This window comes from Heloderma suspectum, chromosome 1 (genome assembly GCF_057233095.1).
Source record: "Heloderma suspectum isolate Gila_16-S chromosome 1, 16-S_ref, whole genome shotgun sequence".
Lineage (NCBI taxonomy): Eukaryota > Metazoa > Chordata > Lepidosauria > Squamata > Helodermatidae > Heloderma > Heloderma suspectum.
This window is the reverse complement of record NC_139458.1, coordinates 437,028,615-437,047,883: the sequence shown is the minus strand read 5'-3', so window position 1 is coordinate 437,047,883 and position 19,269 is coordinate 437,028,615. Positions and strand designations below refer to the sequence as shown.

Genomic DNA, 19,269 nt, shown 5'->3' with positions numbered 1-19,269 from the left:
CTTTGCTCCATTTATTTCAACCCAGATGCTCTCGATGGGGCTACCAAGCTCCTCCTCCTGTATTTCTGTGCAGAGATATGTATTTTTCACATACAGTGCAACCCCGCCTCCCTTTCTGTTCCTCCTGTTCTTTTTGAACAAGTTATATCCTTCAATTGCTGTATTCCAGTCATGAGAGTCATCCCACCAAGTCTCAGTTATACCTATCAAGTCATAATTTCCCTCCTGTATTAAGAGTTCAAGTTCATTCTGTTTGTTTCCCATACTCTGGGCATTAGTATATAGACATCGAAGACCATGTGCTTCATAGTCTGGCTTTCTTCCTACCTGTGTCTGAAGACTATTATTGGGCGCTATCAGCGCTGTTCTCTCCATTGCAGTGCATGCGCCTACGTCCATTGTTACCCCCAACATTACATCTCCCTTCCCCGTAGGATTCAGTTTAAAGCCCTCCTGATGAAGTTCTTCATGCTGTGTCCAAACACATTCTTCCCAGCCTTTGTGAGGTGCAACCCATCCCTAGCCAACAGCCCATCTTCCAGGAAGTATAGCCCGTGGTCCCAGAATCCAAATCTCTCTCGTCGGCACCACCTTCGTAGCCAGTCATTCACCCGGAGTATTTTTCGTTCCCTTTCTATCCCTCTTCTAACTACTGGAAGGATGGATGAGAAAACTATCTGGGCCCCAAAGTTCTTGAGTTTCCTTCCCAAAGCTTCAAAGTCTGACGTGATCTCTTCGTAGCTCCGCTTGGCGGTATCATTTGTTCCCACATGGATGAGAAGAAAGGGATACCTGTCAGTGGGCTTTATGAGTGCAGGCAACCTTTCAGTCACGTCTCTAATCTGTCCTCCCGGGAGACAACATACCTGGCGAGTCCACGGGTCTTCGCGACATACTTGGGTCTCGATCCCACGCAGCAAGGAGTCTCCCACTACTACCACTCTTCTCTTCTTCTTCTTGTAGGCCTGGGTTTCATCGCCTCTGTTTGACTGACCTTTAGCCTCTTGCTCACTCTCATGCAGGTTCCCCTGTGATTCTTCCTCTGCAGGCTGTCCTCCAGTCTCATCTGCAAGTACCTGGAATCGGTTCCACAGCTCCACCGCTTCCACTGGTGCAGAGTGGCGTCTAGTTCTTCTTCTCCTAACTGTCACCGTTTTCCAAGGAGTATCCTCTACTCCATTTTTCTTCTCCTCAGCATTTCCCACTTCTGCCTCATCTTGCTGTTGCTCTTCAAGCTTCTGGTCTGCCCTTTGCTGCTGTAGTTCCCCCATTCTGTCCAAGAACTCTTCGTGTTCTCTTATTCCCCGGAGGGTTGACAGTCGCCGCTCCAGTCCACTTACTTTTTCCTCCAGCAGCGTGATCAACTTGCACTTGTTGCAGGTGTAGGCCATGTTGTTCTCAGGCAAGAAAACAAACATTGCACACACCTTGCAGGTCACCACCACTGGAGAGTCTTGTCCTTCCATAGCCCCTTTTCCCTTTTTGTGTCTAGCTTTGTGATTGTTCTAGACTAGCCTGTGCCTGCTCCTCTACTCAGTAGAGGTTAAAAGCAGAGTCCCACTGGTGTGGAAGTGTGTGTTACAAGACAAATAAATGGGAAAAAGTTAGTTAAAAAAAAAAAATGTTAGGGGCCTCCCCCTTGACCTCCCCTGCCGAACTCCCCTGGCCAACTCCTGTTTGCTCCCCCTGTTCACTCGCTCTGTTCGCTCGCTCTCTGGGAGCTTGCCTGCTTCTGTAGTCCCTGGACCAGCTGGAGCAGCTTGCTCTGCTCTGCTCTGCTCAGCTGGGAGGCGGGAAACAGACTGAAGCTTCCCGCCCAGTCAGCTGCTGGGAGTACTCAGGCCACACCCCTCCAATTCAGTTGGAGCTCTCAGAAGCTCCTGGTGAGCTCACAGCCAGTCAGAAGGATAAAGGGCAGCGCCCTGGGCTTCCTGCAACCCACTTACCTCTTAGCCTCTGTCTCCTTTGTCTCCTTTGTCTCTTCAACCACTGCAACTCCCCTGGCCAACTCCTGTTTGCTCCCCCTGTTCGCTCGCTCTGTTCGCTCGCTCTCTGGGAGCTTGCCTGCTTCTGTAGTCCCTGGACCAGCTGGAGCAGCTTGCTCTGCTCTGCTCTGCTCAGCTGGGAGGCGGGAAACAGACTGAAGCTTCCCGCCCAGTCAGCTGCTGGGAGTACTCAGGCCACACCCCTCCAATTCAGTTGGAGCTCTCAGAAGCTCCTGGTGAGCTCACAGCCAGTCAGAAGGATAAAGGGCAGCGCCCTGGGCTTCCTGCAACCCACTTACCTCTTAGCCTCTGTCTCCTTTGTCTCCTTTGTCTCTTCAACCACTGCAACTCCCCTGGCCAACTCCTGTTTGCTCCCCCTGTTCGCTCGCTCTGTTCGCTCGCTCTCTGGGAGCTTGCCTGCTTCTGTAGTCCCTGGACCAGCTGGAGCAGCTTGCTCTGCTCTGCTCTGCTCAGCTGGGAGGCGGGAAACAGACTGAAGCTTCCCGCCCAGTCAGCTGCTGGGAGTACTCAGGCCACACCCCTCCAATTCAGTTGGAGCTCTCAGAAGCTCCTGGTGAGCTCACAGCCAGTCAGAAGGATAAAGGGCAGCGCCCTGGGCTTCCTGCAACCCACTTACCTCTTAGCCTCTGTCTCCTTTGTCTCCTTTGTCTCTTCAACCACTGCAACTCCCCTGGCCAACTCCTGTTTGCTCCCCCTGTTCGCTCGCTCTGTTCGCTCGCTCTCTGGGAGCTTGCCTGCTTCTGTAGTCCCTGGACCAGCTGGAGCAGCTTGCTCTGCTCTGCTCTGCTCAGCTGGGAGGCGGGAAACAGACTGAAGCTTCCCGCCCAGTCAGCTGCTGGGAGTACTCAGGCCACACCCCTCCAATTCAGTTGGAGCTCTCAGAAGCTCCTGGTGAGCTCACAGCCAGTCAGAAGGATAAAGGGCAGCGCCCTGGGCTTCCTGCAACCCACTTACCTCTTAGCCTCTGTCTCCTTTGTCTCCTTTGTCTCTTCAACCACTGCAACTCCCCTGGCCAACTCCTGTTTGCTCCCCCTGTTCGCTCGCTCTGTTCGCTCGCTCTCTGGGAGCTTGCCTGCTTCTGTAGTCCCTGGACCAGCTGGAGCAGCTTGCTCTGCTCTGCTCTGCTCAGCTGGGAGGCGGGAAACAGACTGAAGCTTCCCGCCCAGTCAGCTGCTGGGAGTACTCAGGCCACACCCCTCCAATTCAGTTGGAGCTCTCAGAAGCTCCTGGTGAGCTCACAGCCAGTCAGAAGGATAAAGGGCAGCGCCCTGGGCTTCCTGCAACCCACTTACCTCTTAGCCTCTGTCTCCTTTGTCTCCTTTGTCTCTTCAACCACTGCAACTCCCCTGGCCAACTCCTGTTTGCTCCCCCTGTTCGCTCGCTCTGTTCGCTCGCTCTCTGGGAGCTTGCCTGCTTCTGTAGTCCCTGGACCAGCTGGAGCAGCTTGCTCTGCTCTGCTCTGCTCAGCTGGGAGGCGGGAAACAGACTGAAGCTTCCCGCCCAGTCAGCTGCTGGGAGTACTCAGGCCACACCCCTCCAATTCAGTTGGAGCTCTCAGAAGCTCCTGGTGAGCTCACAGCCAGTCAGAAGGATAAAGGGCAGCGCCCTGGGCTTCCTGCAACCCACTTACCTCTTAGCCTCTGTCTCCTTTGTCTCCTTTGTCTCTTCAACCACTGCAACTCCCCTGGCCAACTCCTGTTTGCTCCCCCTGTTCGCTCGCTCTGTTCACTCGCTCTCTGGGAGCTTGCCTGCTTCTGTAGTCCCTGGACCAGCTGGAGCAGCTTGCTCTGCTCTGCTCTGCTCAGCTGGGAGGCGGGAAACAGACTGAAGCTTCCCGCCCAGTCAGCTGCTGGGAGTACTCAGGCCACACCCCTCCAATTCAGTTGGAGCTCTCAGAAGCTCCTGGTGAGCTCACAGCCAGTCAGAAGGATAAAGGGCAGCGCCCTGGGCTTCCTGCAACCCACTTACCTCTTAGCCTCTGTCTCCTTTGTCTCCTTTGTCTCTTCAACCACTGCAACTCCCCTGGCCAACTCCTGTTTGCTCCCCCTGTTCGCTCGCTAAAATCAGTCAATCCTAAAGGAAATCAACCCTGAGTGCTCTTTGGAAGGACAGATACTGAAGCTGAAGCTCAAATATTTTGGCCACCTAATGCAAAGAGAAAACTCTCTGGAAAAGACCCTGATGCTGGGAAAGACTGAAGGCAAAAGGAGAAGGGGACGGCAGAGGATGAGATGGCTAGATAGCATCACCGATGCAATGGATATGGACTTGAGTACACTCCGGGAGAGAGTGCAGGACAGGAAGGCCTGGTGTGCTATGGTCCATGGGGTCACGAAGAGTCGGACACGACTGAACGACTGAACAACAAATACGATGAAAAAAGACCTACATAGTACTATACATATGGTTTACAACAATAATTTAGTGGATAGTAAAGTTTGCACTGTTTTCCAAACTGAAATGAACCATCATATACATTTTATTTATTTATTTATTGCATTTATATCCCGCCTTTTTTCCTCTTGCAAGGAACCCAAGGCGGCTTACATTATCTTCCTCCTCCTCTCCATTTTATCCTCACAACAACAACCCTGTGAGGTAGGTTGTGCTGAGAGTGTGTGGCTGGCCCAAAGTCACCCAGTGAGCTTCCATGGCCGAGTGGGGACTAGAACCCGGATCTCCCGGCTCCCAGTCCAACACTCTAGCCACTAGGTTTTGTATTTTTTCAGTTCTTAGCCAAATAAATATCATTGGTTGGTGAATTTTTGGGATCTCAGACTGAAAGAACTCTAATAACATAGTTCTAGGGGTAAGGAACAGATTGTACCCACTTATCCCTACATTCCTCTGATTTCCGAAATTGCTGTTTTAAGGCACAATCCTATGCATGTTTGTACAGAAAGCATTACTGGGAGTTGTAAGGCTTCTTTCTGTCTAAACACGCGTAGAATTGTGCCTTTAATTAGTTATCTATTGAATACCGGTTTTAATGGTTTGTTTTAGGGATGTATGGATTTTGTAAAAACCGTTCTGTCTGCGTTTCCTGGATTGTCAGGTGCCTTTCATTCCATTGTCCACTCATTGGCAGAATCGTTTTTTCCCCACTTTCCCAAATTTGCGCTAATTCTCATTTGAGCAAATTCGCCCTTGTGAAAATGCACAAATCCCTTCTCAAAATGCACAAATCCCTCCCACACAATCCCCCCCCCCATGTGAATTTCCATGCTTTAGCCTCTGGGGGAAATGTGCATTTTCAGCCAGTGGGGTTTTTTTTTATATATTGTATGGATTTTTCAATTATTACATTTGTGTAAAGTTCTGGAAAGGTTTTTTTTAAAATGGGTTGCAAGTCCACAGAATCCATGCAACTTGGGGAAAGCTGGTCTGGTCTGGAATCTGCAGGTCAGCTTCACAGAAATCTGAACACATTTGATCCCGTTGTGGATTTCTGTAGGGTCCTTAGGTTGATTCCATATTTTGTAATTGTTGTCATCTGCTTTAAATCGATGGAAGTAGCAATCCTATTGGGATGGGTGGCTGCCTCCAAACTCGGGGGCAACGGACTATCCAATGCAGGGCAGGCAGAGCACAGAGGGGATCTTCTCCTCTGCGCTCCGGCAACCCTGCATTACCAGCCAGAAGACCGATTTCAGCTGTCTAGCCAGAGCAGCTCAGAGCAGTGGGGGCTGGCCGGACAACACATAGGAAGCATCGTAACGACGCTTCTGCCATCCCTGCCACTCCCCTCCCCCGGGAATGCCCCCTTCCCCCCCACTCCACACTGCTTTTCCTAGCACAGAGCCCAGGATGATCCACTCCACTCACGAAGCAGCAGGGGAAGGGGCAGGGAGGCAATTTTCTGGGAACCAACCTCAGAGTGCTGGCTCTGAGGTTGGTTCCCAAAAACTGAAAAATCCTATGGCCGTCTAGCCGCTGTCTAGTGGCCGTTGGATTATGCCCTAAGTGATTTTAAAAAAAAATAATGGGATTTAGAGTGCCCACAACATCTGAAAGGCCACTGGTTCCTCACCCCGTCTAAGGAATCCTGCCATGAAGGAAACAAACTCCTCACAGCCCCCCTCATTCCAAGAGCCTGGAAAGAATCCAGTCATCAAAGCTAGATGAGCACAGGCACGCCGGTGGCGGCGTCTGACAGCCACTGATGAAATCTCCCAGCTGCTGTTGCTACCCCCTGCTGTCCTGAATTGCCGTAGATTGGGCTCTCTACATTCTGTGCAAAGGGATCCCAACGTTTGTGCTTGGAATACATTCAGCAAGCCGGCATGCTTCACCCCTCCCTCCGCATGCATACATCTTTCAGATTAGTCCACAATGCACCCAGGGTGCATCTTTTCCTGGCCGCTCTTGGCCAACATTTTGTAGGAGTTGTGGTGGAATGGCAAGTGATCTTTTGACCTCCTTCCCATGGATTTGCTGCTCCCCATATTTGGTTCCTTCCAGCATTTGAATTTGCTCCCTCTTTATGTGCCTCCAAATGAACTGACAATGCAATGGTGGGCTGGATGACGGCCAATAGGCTGAAACTGAATTGCAATAAGATGGAGGCACAGTGGTTAAGTGGTTCCCGGGCCCAGGAATTAGGGAGTTTACCTGTTCTAGATGGGGTTGCACTCCCCCTGGAAGAACAGGTGTGCAATTTGGGGGTGCTCCTAGATTCATCATTGTCATTAGAAGCCCAAGGGACTTCTGTGGCATAGAGCACCATCTACCAATTTTGGCTGGGTTGCCAGCTGCACCTGTTCCTTGACAGAGATAGCTTAACCACTGTGATCCACTGTGACTGGACTATGGCAATTCTCTCTATGTGGACCTGCCCTTGAGGCTGGTTCAGAAAATGCAGCTAGTGCAGAATGCTGCAGCGAGGCTATTGACTGGAGTGGCTTGCCATGTGCACATAACATCTGTGCTGAAAACGCTGCACTAGCTGCCGGTTTGCTACCAACCAGGTTCAAGGTATTATTACTGACATATAAAGCACTAAACAGCTTAGGACCAGGTTACCTGAAAGGTTCTCTCTCCATATATAGACCAGTTAGATTACTACGATCTTCAGGAGAGGCCTTATTGTCCGTGCCACACTCTGCAGAGTCCCATCTGGGTATTCTCTGTGGTGGCCCCCTCCCTCTGGAATGAGCTCCCCTCTGTGGTACGTCAGGCACCAACAATCAGGTGCTTTCAGTGATTATGCAAAAATTGTTTACCATGGCTTTTCCCAACCATGAACTTCTCTAAACGTTCCTGTGCTTTTATAATGATGTTGTATAATTTGTTGTAAACCATTCTGGGATTTTTAAAATGGGAAGCAGTATATAAACATTCATAACTAACTAAATAAAGGGAGGTAGTTGATGAACCTGCCTGCTTACCAGACTGCATGTTAACTTCGCCCAAGCTGGGTTTATTTCCTGGCCACCTGAGCTCCCGCTTGTTAGAAGAGGCTTCTGTTTCGAGACAGTCCACAGATGCCACTTGTAAAGAGCACCGTTTTTTTGAAGGGGGTTGCTAGAAAGGTGAGGGCAAGAAAATATAATGGGATTATGGAAGGCAGATGAGGTTGAAATCCCAACGAAGTTGGATGTCGGCTCCATCTCTGCCCCAGACTCCTTTTATGACCTTAGCCACATCTCGCTCAGCCACAGTTCATGGATTAATTGGTTCATTAAGTGTGTCCAGTGAGTTCAAGGCCCAAAAGTGCTCCCATAGAAGAGGGCAACCAGTGTACGTTTAGGGTTAGTGCACTCTTTGAACTCATTAGGAAGGCAGAGTCCCTGAAGACTGCCAAAGGGTCAGTTCCGTTATTACCAAAGGGCCCCGAGTGGTGTGCGCCGCCTGCCACTGGAGCTGCTTTCACATGGCACAGGGCAGTGCGCGACCCAGGCCCTCCACAACTGCAGCTTCCTGGGGATGATTCTCACCGTGGTTGTTCGGCCAAGGCAGTTGCGGGAGGCTCTGGTCACACCCGGCCATTCATGGGCAATGGCGGTGGGAAGAGGTGGTCGCTTGGCAGGGCAGTTGGCGAGGCCTGTGCCTGCGCACGGAGGAACGAGGCCTGATTTGAACAGTTCTCAAAATCTGCTTTTGCGCTGCAGATGCACACTTGACCTTTTGCCGTCGGCAAATCAGGACTCTATTGTTCCCACTTGCAAGTTTTGCCGTTTCGAACCAGAGGTGCCCGTCCTTGGCAACAGAGGCGCAACCCCCCCTTCACCTCCCCCTCCTCATCTGCCATCTCAAAGAGCCAAATGTAACTTGAACAGCTTGATCATGGGGGAGGGGATGCTTGTGCAAAGGTAATTATCTGCTAGTCCTTCAGTGCAAGGCATGCATTAGCATGCCGGCCCCATTGGCCGAAATTTGTGTCTTCATCCCACATTCCTAATGCTGGTGTTTGCGTGTGCGTGCACTTTCCTGTAATATTTTAGCCCCTGATCTTTTGGGGAAGAAAACAGTAGTGGCGGTTATGATGACTGAGATTTAGATGTGAAATGAATACATCTTCGGTCAGAGCTAGGCAATGTGGTGCCTTCCAGATGTTTTGGACTAAAGCACCCATCATCCCTGACCACCAGCCATGCTGGCTGGGGCTGATAGGAGTTGTAGTGCAAAACATCTGTAGGCACCACATTGCCTGCTCCTGTCTTAAAGAAACACCTAAAAGGTGACATACAAAGTGGCCCGGAGTGGACAGTGAGCAATGAATTGGGAGGGCCAGTTTTCCCATCCTTCCTCGTAAACAGCCACATGTCATTGGAGGGTTTGGAGTCTGTTGTCAGTAGCCTTGTCTTGTTTATACTGACTTTTCCCGGAGAGCTGATTCCAATCTGCCCTTCCAGATGCTGTCCCAGTATTCAGAAGGATGGGGTTTTGTACCCTGCAATAATTTCTTTGGCAACAGCCCCGTCGCTCTACTGAAGCACCCTCATTTTTCCTTGTCTCCTTTACTCACATAGCATATTCTCCAACCCTCATGGAGAACCTAGCTGTCTTCGTGAGGAGAGTAAGGCTGAAATCCTATACATTGGGTGTGCACAACATCTTCTGCCCCGATGGCCAGATCTGGTGTCAGCTAGGGGTACGCATCACACATGCACGCACATATCACTCTCCAGCTTTCCCTTCCTGTTCAGCTTCCCTTTTGAAGCGAGTGCTCCTGTCTCTGTCCTGGGAGCAGCAGCAGCGCTGACAGGAGCCCTCAGAGGGCCACAGAGCCCTCAGACAGCAGCTGCTGGAGCTTCTCCTACATCAGGGGTGGGCAACACGTGGGCCCGGGGACCACATGCCACCCCTGCTGCTGTCTTTGCATCCCGTAGAATATCGTCATCATCATCATCATCATTGGGGCAAAATGGCATCTGTAGCACTGGAATGCTCTTGAGGCCTTTTTTTTTAAGTCATTTTCAGGTCAGCCAGCAGCTTGGGGGGGGTGTCTGGGGGGCCCAGACCTCCCAAAGGTGCCCACCCTGCCCTAGATGCTCACTCTGGTCTCTGGATGCCAGAAATGTCTTGCTGGAAGTGGAGGGAATGACACTGCATCACTGGTGCTTTGCATTGCTGCAGGGAGGGACGGCGGCAGGGATCAGCAGCACACAAGAACCTGGGCCGCAGTGGTGGCGAAATGAGCGGTGCTGTCAGCAGCATGGAGCAGAAGGCTGTCAGTGGCTACTCGTTCTGATGGCTCTGTGCTCCCTCCGGTGTCAGAGGCAGGGTGCCTATGTACACCAGTTGCTGGAGAACATGGGCGGGAGGGTGCTGTTGCGCCCATGCCCTGCTTGTGGGCTTCCCACAGGCAGCTGGTCGGCCAGCGTTGGTCTGATCCAGGATGTCTCTTCTTACGTTCTTCAGCTCAGGAGCAAAGTTGGTAGTACTTCGAGGGCCACCGTAACAGTGAGGGGGCCATGTGGGGGGCACAAAACCCCTTGGGGCCATATGCGGCCCACAGACAATGGGTTGTACACCCCTGCTATACAGGCTTAGCTGGGAGTAATTGACCTCAATGGGACGTACTTCAGAGCAGACGTTTATAGGGTTGCACTGTAAAATAAATTGGCAACGTAGGTCAGGGTTGCCACTGCCGGGGTGGGGCTCCTGCTCCTCTGCCATTGAAAGAAAGCCCAGGTGTGCGTCATTTTGAGGTGCTTTGATGTTCCCATTCATTTTGTAAACATCACCGTGCCCTCATATAAGGGATCCGGGGCTTTGCTTGCACCATAGTCCTTTGTCCTTTTGCGGGTTTTTATTTAATACCTTCGTGTGTGTGTGTGTGTGTGTGTGTGTGTGTGTGTGTGTGTTTGGGGGAGGGGGGAACAATCCCCAAGTTTTACCCTCCCCCATTTTGGTGACGTTTCACCTCTGCTGTGCGGTGGGACCTGGGGTGGGGGGGTCGCTTTGCCACGCTGCCCATCTGCACTATGAATTAATTACCAAATAGCGGGCTGATCAGCTTTCCCCCAGACCAGATTTCGATTTGTGTGCCGTCAAGTAGAAAATTAACATGGACACAGGCCAGAAATGTTTCACGCCTGAGCACACACTGCAGCTGAAAAGCCCATGCAGGAGGGAGGTCTCTAGGAATGGATGACGTCCGAGCCTACCGGCACTTCATGAGCCAGTTCTGTTAAGACAAAAGCAAAAAAGCAAGCTGTGGCAGCCTTCCTAGCCTGGGCCATGCAGGCTGAGAACTACAGGAGTTGCAGCCCAACACATCTGGAGAGGAGGTTGGGCTACAGCAAGACTTGGGACCATGTTCTCTCCTGCCCTTGGGCCTCACAAATGTCCGTTTCTGAGCCAGGTGCGATGTAGGCGTCAGGAGGGGCAGTGGCATTGTGCTCAGCCAGGGTGTTTTGGCTCTGACTTCTTTCCAGGGACGGAATCATGGAACAGCTGGTGCCATTGCTCCAGTTCTGCGTGGGGTCGCTGATGGGTGCTCTGCTTCCAGGTTGGGTGCTGGAGAAGTAGGGGCAGCTTGCTTCTTGTTGGAACAAAAGCCCCCCTGCACTTTGGGGATTCTTCAGGCTATACATTCAAAGGAAGTAAAAAGACCAGGGGCTGGGTTTTGCTCTGGCACAATGTGGTCTCCTGACATCATAGAATCATAGAATAGTAGGTTTGGAAGGGGCCTACAAGAGCATTGAGTCCAACCCCCTGCTCAATGCAGGGATCCGAGTCAGAGCATCTGTGACAGATGGCTGTCCAGCCTCATCTTGAATGCCTCCAGCGTGGGAGAGCCCACCACCTCCCTAGGGAATGGGTTCCATTGTTCTCTTGCTCTAACAGTCAGGACATTTTTCCTGATGTTCAGCCAGAATTTGGCTTCCTGTAACTTGAGCCCATTCTTCCATGTCCTGCACTCTGGGCTGATCGAGAAGAGATCCTGGCCTTCCTCTCTGGGACAACCTTTCAAGGACTTGAAGAGCACTATGTATCTCCCCCCAGTCTTCTCAAGGCTAGACAGGCCCAGTTCTGTCAGGCTCTCTTCATAGGGCCTCGTTTCCAGTCCCCTGATCATCTTTGTTGCCCTCCTCTGATCCCTCTCCAGCTTGTCTGCATCCTTCTTAAAGTGCGGTGCCCAGAACTGGACATAGAGGAGGCCTAACCAGTGCTGAGTAGAGGGGAACTAGTACTTAACATGATTTGGAAGCTATACTTCTATTAATGCAGCCCAAAATAGCATTTGCCTTTTTTTGCAGCCACACCCCATTGTTGGCTCATATTCAGCTTGTGATCGACAACAATTCCAAGATCCTTCTCGCTTGTAGTATTGTTGAGCCAAGTATCCCCCATCTTGTAACTGTGCATTTGGTTTCTTTTTCTTAGGTGCAGAACTCGGCATTTATCCCTATTAAATGTCATTCTGTTGTTTTCTGCCAGCGCTCCAGCCTATCAAGATCACTTTGGATTCTGTTTCTGTCTTCCAGTGTCTTAGCTATCCCGCCCAATTTGGTGTCACCTGCAAATCTGATCAGCATTCCCTGCACCTCCTCCTCCAAGTCATTAATCAAAATGTTGAAGAGCACTGGGCCCAGGACTGAGCCCTGCGGTACCCCGCTCATTCCCTCTCCCCAGTTGGAGAAGGTCCCATTGATAAGCACTCTTGGAGTCCGATCCTGTAGCAAACTGTGGATCCACCGGATCGTTGTTTCATCTAGCCCACTTTGAGCTAGTTGCTAATCAGGATATCATGGGGCACTTTGTGGAAAGCTTTGCTGAAGTCGAGCTTTATGACGTCCACAGCATTCCCACAGTCCGCAAGGGAGGTTACCTGATCAAAAAATGAGATCAGATTAGACTGGCAGGATTTGGTCTTGACAAATCCACGTTGGCTTCGAGGAATCACGGCATTATTGTCAAGGTGCTTCCAGATGGATTGCTTTATCATCTGCTCCAGAATTTTCCCAGGGATTGATGCCAGAATGACTGGTCTGTAGTTCCCAGGTTCCTCCTTTTTACTCTTTTTGAAGATAGGGACAACATTAGCCCTCCTCCAGTCATCTGGCACTTCCCCCGTCCTGCATGATTTCTCAAAGAGAATAGACAGCGGTTCTGAGAGTTCTTCTGCCAGTTCCTTTATGACTCTAGGATGCAGTTCATCTGGCCCTGGAGATTTGAACTCATTCAAAGTAATGAGGTGTTCCTTGACCATATGCCTATCGATCTCAAGCTGCAATCCTGCCCTTTCAGCCTGCACTTTGCCTTTGCCAGGGGGGTCATAGACCCTCTTTTGGGAGAAGACTGAACCGAAGTAGGAATTCAGCACTTCTGCCTTTTCTTTGTCATCTGTTATCATTTTGCCATCCTTATTTAATAGCTGAACCACCATTTCTTTCCTCTGTCTTTATGCATGTATCTGAAGAAAGCCTTTTTGTTGCTTGTAGCCTCCCTCGCTAACCTCAGCTCGTTCTCAGCTTTAGCCTGATGATCTCTGTGGAGTTGTGCTGCACTGCAGCCACAGAAATGGCTGCCCCCACCCCCAGTGATGCACATGCTCCTGGCCCCCCGTCACACCTGGGCTTAGGAACCACATAGGAAGCTGCCTCATCCCAGGTCAGGCTGTTTGTCCATCTAGGCCAATAATACATTGCATTAAAAACGTGGTTGTTCAGGCAGGCATTTGGGGTGGGTTAGGGTATTTTAGAAAATGTTTTTACTGTAGAATTTTATTGTTTTAAACTGTTTTATTGTATGTTGTACATCGCCCAGAGTGGCTGGGTGACCAGCCAGATGGGCGATTAATAAATTTAATAATAATAATACCTGCTCTGACAGGCAGCAGCTCTCCAGGTCTCCACAGGTGGTGGAAAAGGCTTGAACCCACCTATGCCAGGGTCCTTCCATGAATGGTGGGAGATTCAGGACAGATAAAATGAAGGGCTGCTTCACACAGCACACCGCTCAGCTATGGAATTGGCTGCCAGAAGATGCACTGGCAGTCACCAACTTGGATGGCTTTAAAAGGGGGCTGGACAAATCCGTGGAGGAGAGGGCATTCAACGGCTACTAGGCACGATGGTTTTATATGACCAATATCAGAGGCAACGTAGCTCTGAATACCCGTAGCCGAGGAACACATGTAGGAGGATGCTGTTGCCAGACCCATGTCCTCCTGCAGGCTTCCCATTGGGGCATCCTGTCGGCCACTGTGTGAACAGAATGCTGGGCTAAATAGGGTTTTGGTCTAGTCCAGGAAGGCTGCTCTCACGTGATCTCGTTTGTAACTGGAGACATCAGGGATTGACCTTGGGACCTCCTGCATGCAAAGCAGGGCTCTGCCTCTGAGCTACAGCCCCTACCATAGCGCTCCCTCCCTCAGGGAGGTTGCTGCAGGCATGGTTCTTCCTTGCCTGTGCAAGGGTTTCACAGGAGCCCTGCAACTGCAAAAGGTCATGGGGAAAGCAACCCCTGAATTCCAGCTCATCGATGCCAGCGGGGGAGAGATCCAGAATATCTTCATTCCCAGTTCCCCACTCTTCAGGGGGAGAAAAGATTGCATGAGCCAGGAAGAGCTAAGGATGAAAATGTATGGTATAGATTTTGAAATAGCAAACAGTTCACGCTTGGATTTTCTACTTCATTAAGACAGAGTCTGATGATCAGTATTCTGACAGTAAGTTCTTGGTGGGTGGGGCGGGGGAAGTCTCTCTGCTCTGTCCGCATGCCCGCGCCTCCCAGCATCCGTGGGCTTTGGGGAGCGGGGTGCCATCACTGCAGTGTCGAGACATCTATTAGGCTTCTGTTTGTGCCATGGAAAACCATTGCAGAACCACCATGGACCCTCCAGATGGAGCGATTACATCTCATTGATCTCCTAGAGAGATGGCAATATTTCATTAATGCTGTTGCAGCCCTGCCTCAGCTCCAGCTCTACCAAATGGCTCAGTGGGAGGCAAAGAACAAGACAAAAGGAAGGAAAAGGATGTACAGTGGAGTCAGTTTAAACTTGTATCCACAAATTATGGCCACAGTGCTTTTCATTTTGTAAAAACCTGAAATTAATCAAATAATCTTTAGTATCTTTTAATCGGGGCATGCCTTGAAGCAGGAATGGCTTTTCAGTTGTGAGTTAGTACTTGGAGGAATGCCTCTGAGCATGTTCAGACCACCTTTTCCTCATTGCTGAATAACCACAGCCAATCCCCTCCGCACACACTGTACATGCATTAGGGTGGGAGGCAGGAGAAAGGGCTTCCAGGCAGTATCAGTGTTTGCATCTTGTATGTTAGGGAGCAAGCAGCGGACTGGTTAAGGAAAGCACTTACAGCAGCAGAGGGAGAGTGAGACGTGGATGCACTTCAGTCTTAAATAAATAAATGCACGAATCCTTGGTTAAAACCACATGCCAGGAGAAATCTTCCTTCTCGGGAGGCAGGGGTTTGGAAATGGGGGACCCGTGTCCAAATGGCTGGTGGGCTGTACAGCTCCCTGGGGGACGCTGAGCTATTTCTTGTTTCACCATCTAACTTTGACCTGGCAGAGTCATTAGGGTAAAAGGAAATGCAGGTGCTACGGCACTTTGTATGCCAGCCTTCGCCAACCTGGTGTCCTCCAGATGTGTGGGGCTACAACTCCTACAATCTCAGCCAGCATGGTGGTACCCAGAATACCTACAGGAGGCCCTTGGATGCCCCACGAACTCGGTGACTTCCACAGCATTCTCTTCTGCAGGCTAGCTGGGGAGCGCTCTGCTCATGCACTGCGGGGGGCAGGGGCAGAGGATGCATTTCCTATTGCAAAGGGAACAAGATGCCCCCTGTATGTACTAAATGTGAATTTCTGCAGCCAAGACATGGAGAGAGTCGTCAGATGTGCTCTTCTTTTCTTCAGACTGGTCCAGTCTTTGAGTAACAAATGCTGCTCATCAGGCAGGATGGAGAGTCAGCTAAACCTCCGCTAAATATGCACTTCTGAGCCCCTGAATGGGCAGGAGAGTCCCCAGCATTGACGCAACTCAGCGGAGGCGTAGCTTAACCTTCCCAGGACTGGGGTTTGCTTGGAGCTTTTGGGATGGCCAAACAGAAGCCCCTCAATCTCGGCTGCCCTGGTTTCCCAGGGCAGCGCGATCCCCAGACTGCAGCCCAGGGGTTGGGGGGGTGAGTCTCAAATTCTCCCTCCTCCATCTAGAGCCCAGATAATGGACTGATCAGGGCATGTGATCCTGACACATTGCTAGCGGGAAGCAGGCCTCAGCCTCACCAGGGCCTGGGCAGGAGGGCATGTTGGGCTCCAGGTGAGCTGGTAGAAGCACAACAGATCACCGTTCTCTGAGTCAGGGTGGTGTAGCAGAGTGTCAAGACCTGGGCTGGTGAGGGGCCCACTGAGCTGTGAAGCTTCCTGCCTGGCCTACTTCACAGGGTGGGTCTGAGGATGACCTGGGATAAACCCCCACACACACATTTGTACCTCTCTAAACTTATGGCAGGGGTGTTGAACCTCAAATCTGGACCACCCTAGGTCCCAATCCAGCCTTCAGGGTTTTTCCCGGGAGCTGCAGCCCTTCCTCCCCTTTTCCCGAATACCAGTCTTTGGTGGTTTCCCACCTTTCGTGCGTTTTTCTCCCTGCATTCTAAAACATGGAACTGCCTCCAAGAGCTTTGTGCTAAAAGAGGCTGGTATTTTGGCCCCGTCCCTTTCCTCCTTGGCCCTGCCCACCCCTGGAATGTGGCCCCCGAGAGTGGAATATGGCCCTTGTGCTGGATGAGGTTTGACACCCCTGCCATATATGATAAAGGTCCCCAGAGGAGGAGGAGGCTGCTCCGTCAAAGTGCCCCTGCCTTCTGAGGTGAGGGGTTCGCTCCGAGACAAAGGGCTTCTCGGAGCTGACGGTTCAGCCCGGCGCTTGCTCCTTAAAGTGGCCCAGTTTGGGGACCGATTTTTAGCCAAGCTGCATTTCAAACCCCAGCCGTGGTGATGGCCCGGTCTTTTCATTGTATGCCCCGTCGTTGCACCGCAGGTGGGGTAGAAATGTGGAGCGAACTTCCCGCGGCTGACGAGAAGCCTCTTTGTGCAAGGTAGAGCTCGGCTCGCAGGGGTGTGTGCAGCTGCTGCTGTTTTTCCTGTAATGGTTCTGCCTCTCCGTTGGATGCTAACAAAAGGCCGCTGTTCCTCCACGGAGCCGGGTTTATACGAGATCTGAGCTCTGCAGGATCTGATTAAGGAGCGGAGGAAGGGGCAGAGGCGGGGGTGGGGGGCGAGGGGGGGGCAAGCCATTATGAAGAACAATTGCGTTCCCAATCTCCTTCCCTCTCGATGAGAAAATTTAATTGTGGCCACGGAGCCCGCTTACCCATGTGAAGCGGAGGTAAGGGATAGGTCAAGTGTGTTGCAGAGACTACCAGGAAGAACTGGAGCCGTCAGTGCTCAGTAATGAGGCTTGCAGCTGGGCTGTTCCTCCTCTTCCCCCAAAATGACTGAACCATCTCATCAGCATCCTGTGTAGCAAGCAGAACAAGATCAGGAATGACATCTAGGTTCTGGGACCACCGCACCCTCCCTTCCATGTAAAGAACCAGCCTTCCACTCCCTGGGCCCCTGGCCAAAAAACGGTTGGCTTTCCTACAGAAAGAAAAAGAAACCCAGTGGTCTATAAACTACTGCATACCTCCAGTGGCTGCAACAGGGACATCCTGAATTTGTCCCGGCAATATTGTGGAGTCTTTCCAGCCAGAAGCTGAGCCAGGCAGAAGGGTCCGTTTTTTCTCAGGGCCCACCTTTCTGCCCGCCACACACACGCACGCACACATGCACAGAAATCCACACATATAATACAATCTTGTGGGGATCTAGAGCAGCCCTGCCCAAACTGGTGGCCTCCAGATGTGTTGGACTACAGCTCCCATCACCCCCAGCCAGGCTGGCTAGGGATGCTGGGAGCTGTAGTCCAGCGCTTCTGAAGGCCACCAGTTTGGGCAGGGCTCTGCTAGTGGCTTTCCCCCACCATCTCAGACACTGATAGCGTACCAGCACACAAGTAACATCTTCGCAGCACACCTCTGGATATACTGCACTGGACGCACGACAACAATCCCCTCAACGCTGCAGGAAGAAGAATTCTGTGAGAACCCCTCCAGATGGTCATAACAGCAGATTCGACTTTTACATCGCATGCTTCCGTCTCCGCACCAAGCCAAGGTACTGGGCATCACCTACGACACAACATCGTAGTGAGCCTGAGCCTGAGCCTGCTTCTGCCCCCGCCCACAGGTACTTAAGGCGGGGCTGCCAGAGGCTGCTCGGGAAGGAGCCTGGGGAAGGAGGACCAGCCAGCAGCTGCACCGGGTGATCCTGAGCCTGCTTCTGCCCCCGCCCACAGGTACTTAAGGCGGGGCTGCCAGAGGCAGCGCCTTGGCATGCGCCTCGGCGTCGCGCCAAGTGCGACGCTAAGTGCGCACTTAGCGTCGCACTTGGAGTCGCAAGATCTACCCACCTGCCTCTCCAGAGACACCAGCAGCCACAACAGCAGCAAATAGCAGCAGCAGCAGAGGGCAGCAGCTTTAGAGACCAGGGGAGGGGGCAAACGTGGACTATCTGCTCCTTCTTAGCTGCTGTTCTCTTTTATCTCTTTTATATTCTTTTAAACTGTTGTATATTTTATATCTTAATATTTTAATATGTGCCTGGGAGGACTATTGGACAACTCAGGGGGTGGGGGAGGTGCCACCATAACTGTGGTCACGGGCAGGGGGAGGTATGGCGTTGGGGGATTAACAGGTCAGCTGAGGAGAAGAGGGGCTAGACACCTTACAGCTGTCCCCTCTTCTGGTTCTTCCCCCAACCTGATGGTTCCTGGCAGCCTTACCAGTCTGCCCTCGGGTCTGGTGGTGCTGCTGCTGAATGCCAGGTCGGCCCAAAATAAGACCTCCCTCATCCATGATTTGATTGTGGATGAGGGGGCTGACCTGGCATGTATTACTGAGACCTGGGTGGGGGAACTGGGAGGGGTCACTCTCTCCCAGCTGTGCCCTCCTGGGTACTCGGTGCAGCACCAACACCGACTTGAGGGTCGGGGAGGGGGGGTTGCCGTGGTCTATAGGAATTCAATCTCCCTCTCCAGGCTTCCTGCTCATTCGAGTGCAGATCTTGAGTGTCTGTACCTTGTGTTGGGTACCCGGGACAGATTAGGGATTCTGTTGGTGTACTGCCCACCCCGCTGCCCATCGGACTCCCTGCCTGAGCTGACGGAGGTGGTCTCGGACTTGGTGTTGAGGACCACCAGGATGATGGTCCTGGGGGATCTCAACTTCCATGCCGAGGCCGCTGTATCCGGGGCGGCTCAAGACTTCATGGCCGCCATGACAACCATGGGGCTGTCCCAACATGTCATCGGCCCAACGCATACAAAAGGACACACGCTTGATCTGGTTTTCTCGACTGGGCAGGAGGATGGTGATCTGAAAGTAGAGGAATTAACATCTGTCCCTTTGTCATGGTCAGATCACTTCCTGCTGAGGTTTAGACTTCTGGCGGCCTTTCCCCTCTGCAAGGGTGGGGGACCTATTAAAATGGTCCGCCCCCGGAGATTAATGGATTCCGATGGATTCCAGAGGGCTCTGGGGGATTTTCCTGCTGGTATGGCTGGTGCTCCTGTCGAAACCCAGGTCGCTCTGTGGAATGCAGAGATGACTCGGGCGGTTGACACGATCGCACCCAAGCGCCCTCTCCCTCTGAGCAGAGCCCGGCCAGCTCCTTGGTATACACCTGAGCTGAGGGCAATGAAGCAAGAGGGGAGACGGCTAGAACGCAGGTGGAGGAA

General features: G+C 51.9%; 1 protein-coding gene across 6 annotated transcripts in view; it reads left to right on the top strand.

Annotated features, from left to right (window-relative positions):
- The window catches only part of ELP3 (elongator acetyltransferase complex subunit 3), a 120,362-nt gene that overhangs the window by 94,530 nt on the left and 6,563 nt on the right, over positions 1–19,269 (top strand). The window contains exon 14 of one of the 6 annotated variants that reach the window (XM_084829503.1): positions 4,536–4,618. The exons of the other annotated variants lie outside the window; for them this stretch is intronic. Coding sequence (XP_084685629.1) covers positions 4,536–4,603 — 68 coding nt within the window. The 3' untranslated portion in view covers positions 4,604–4,618. Of the gene's footprint in view, positions 1–4,535; positions 4,619–19,269 lie in introns of those variants that run through there. 6 annotated transcript variants of the gene reach the window in all.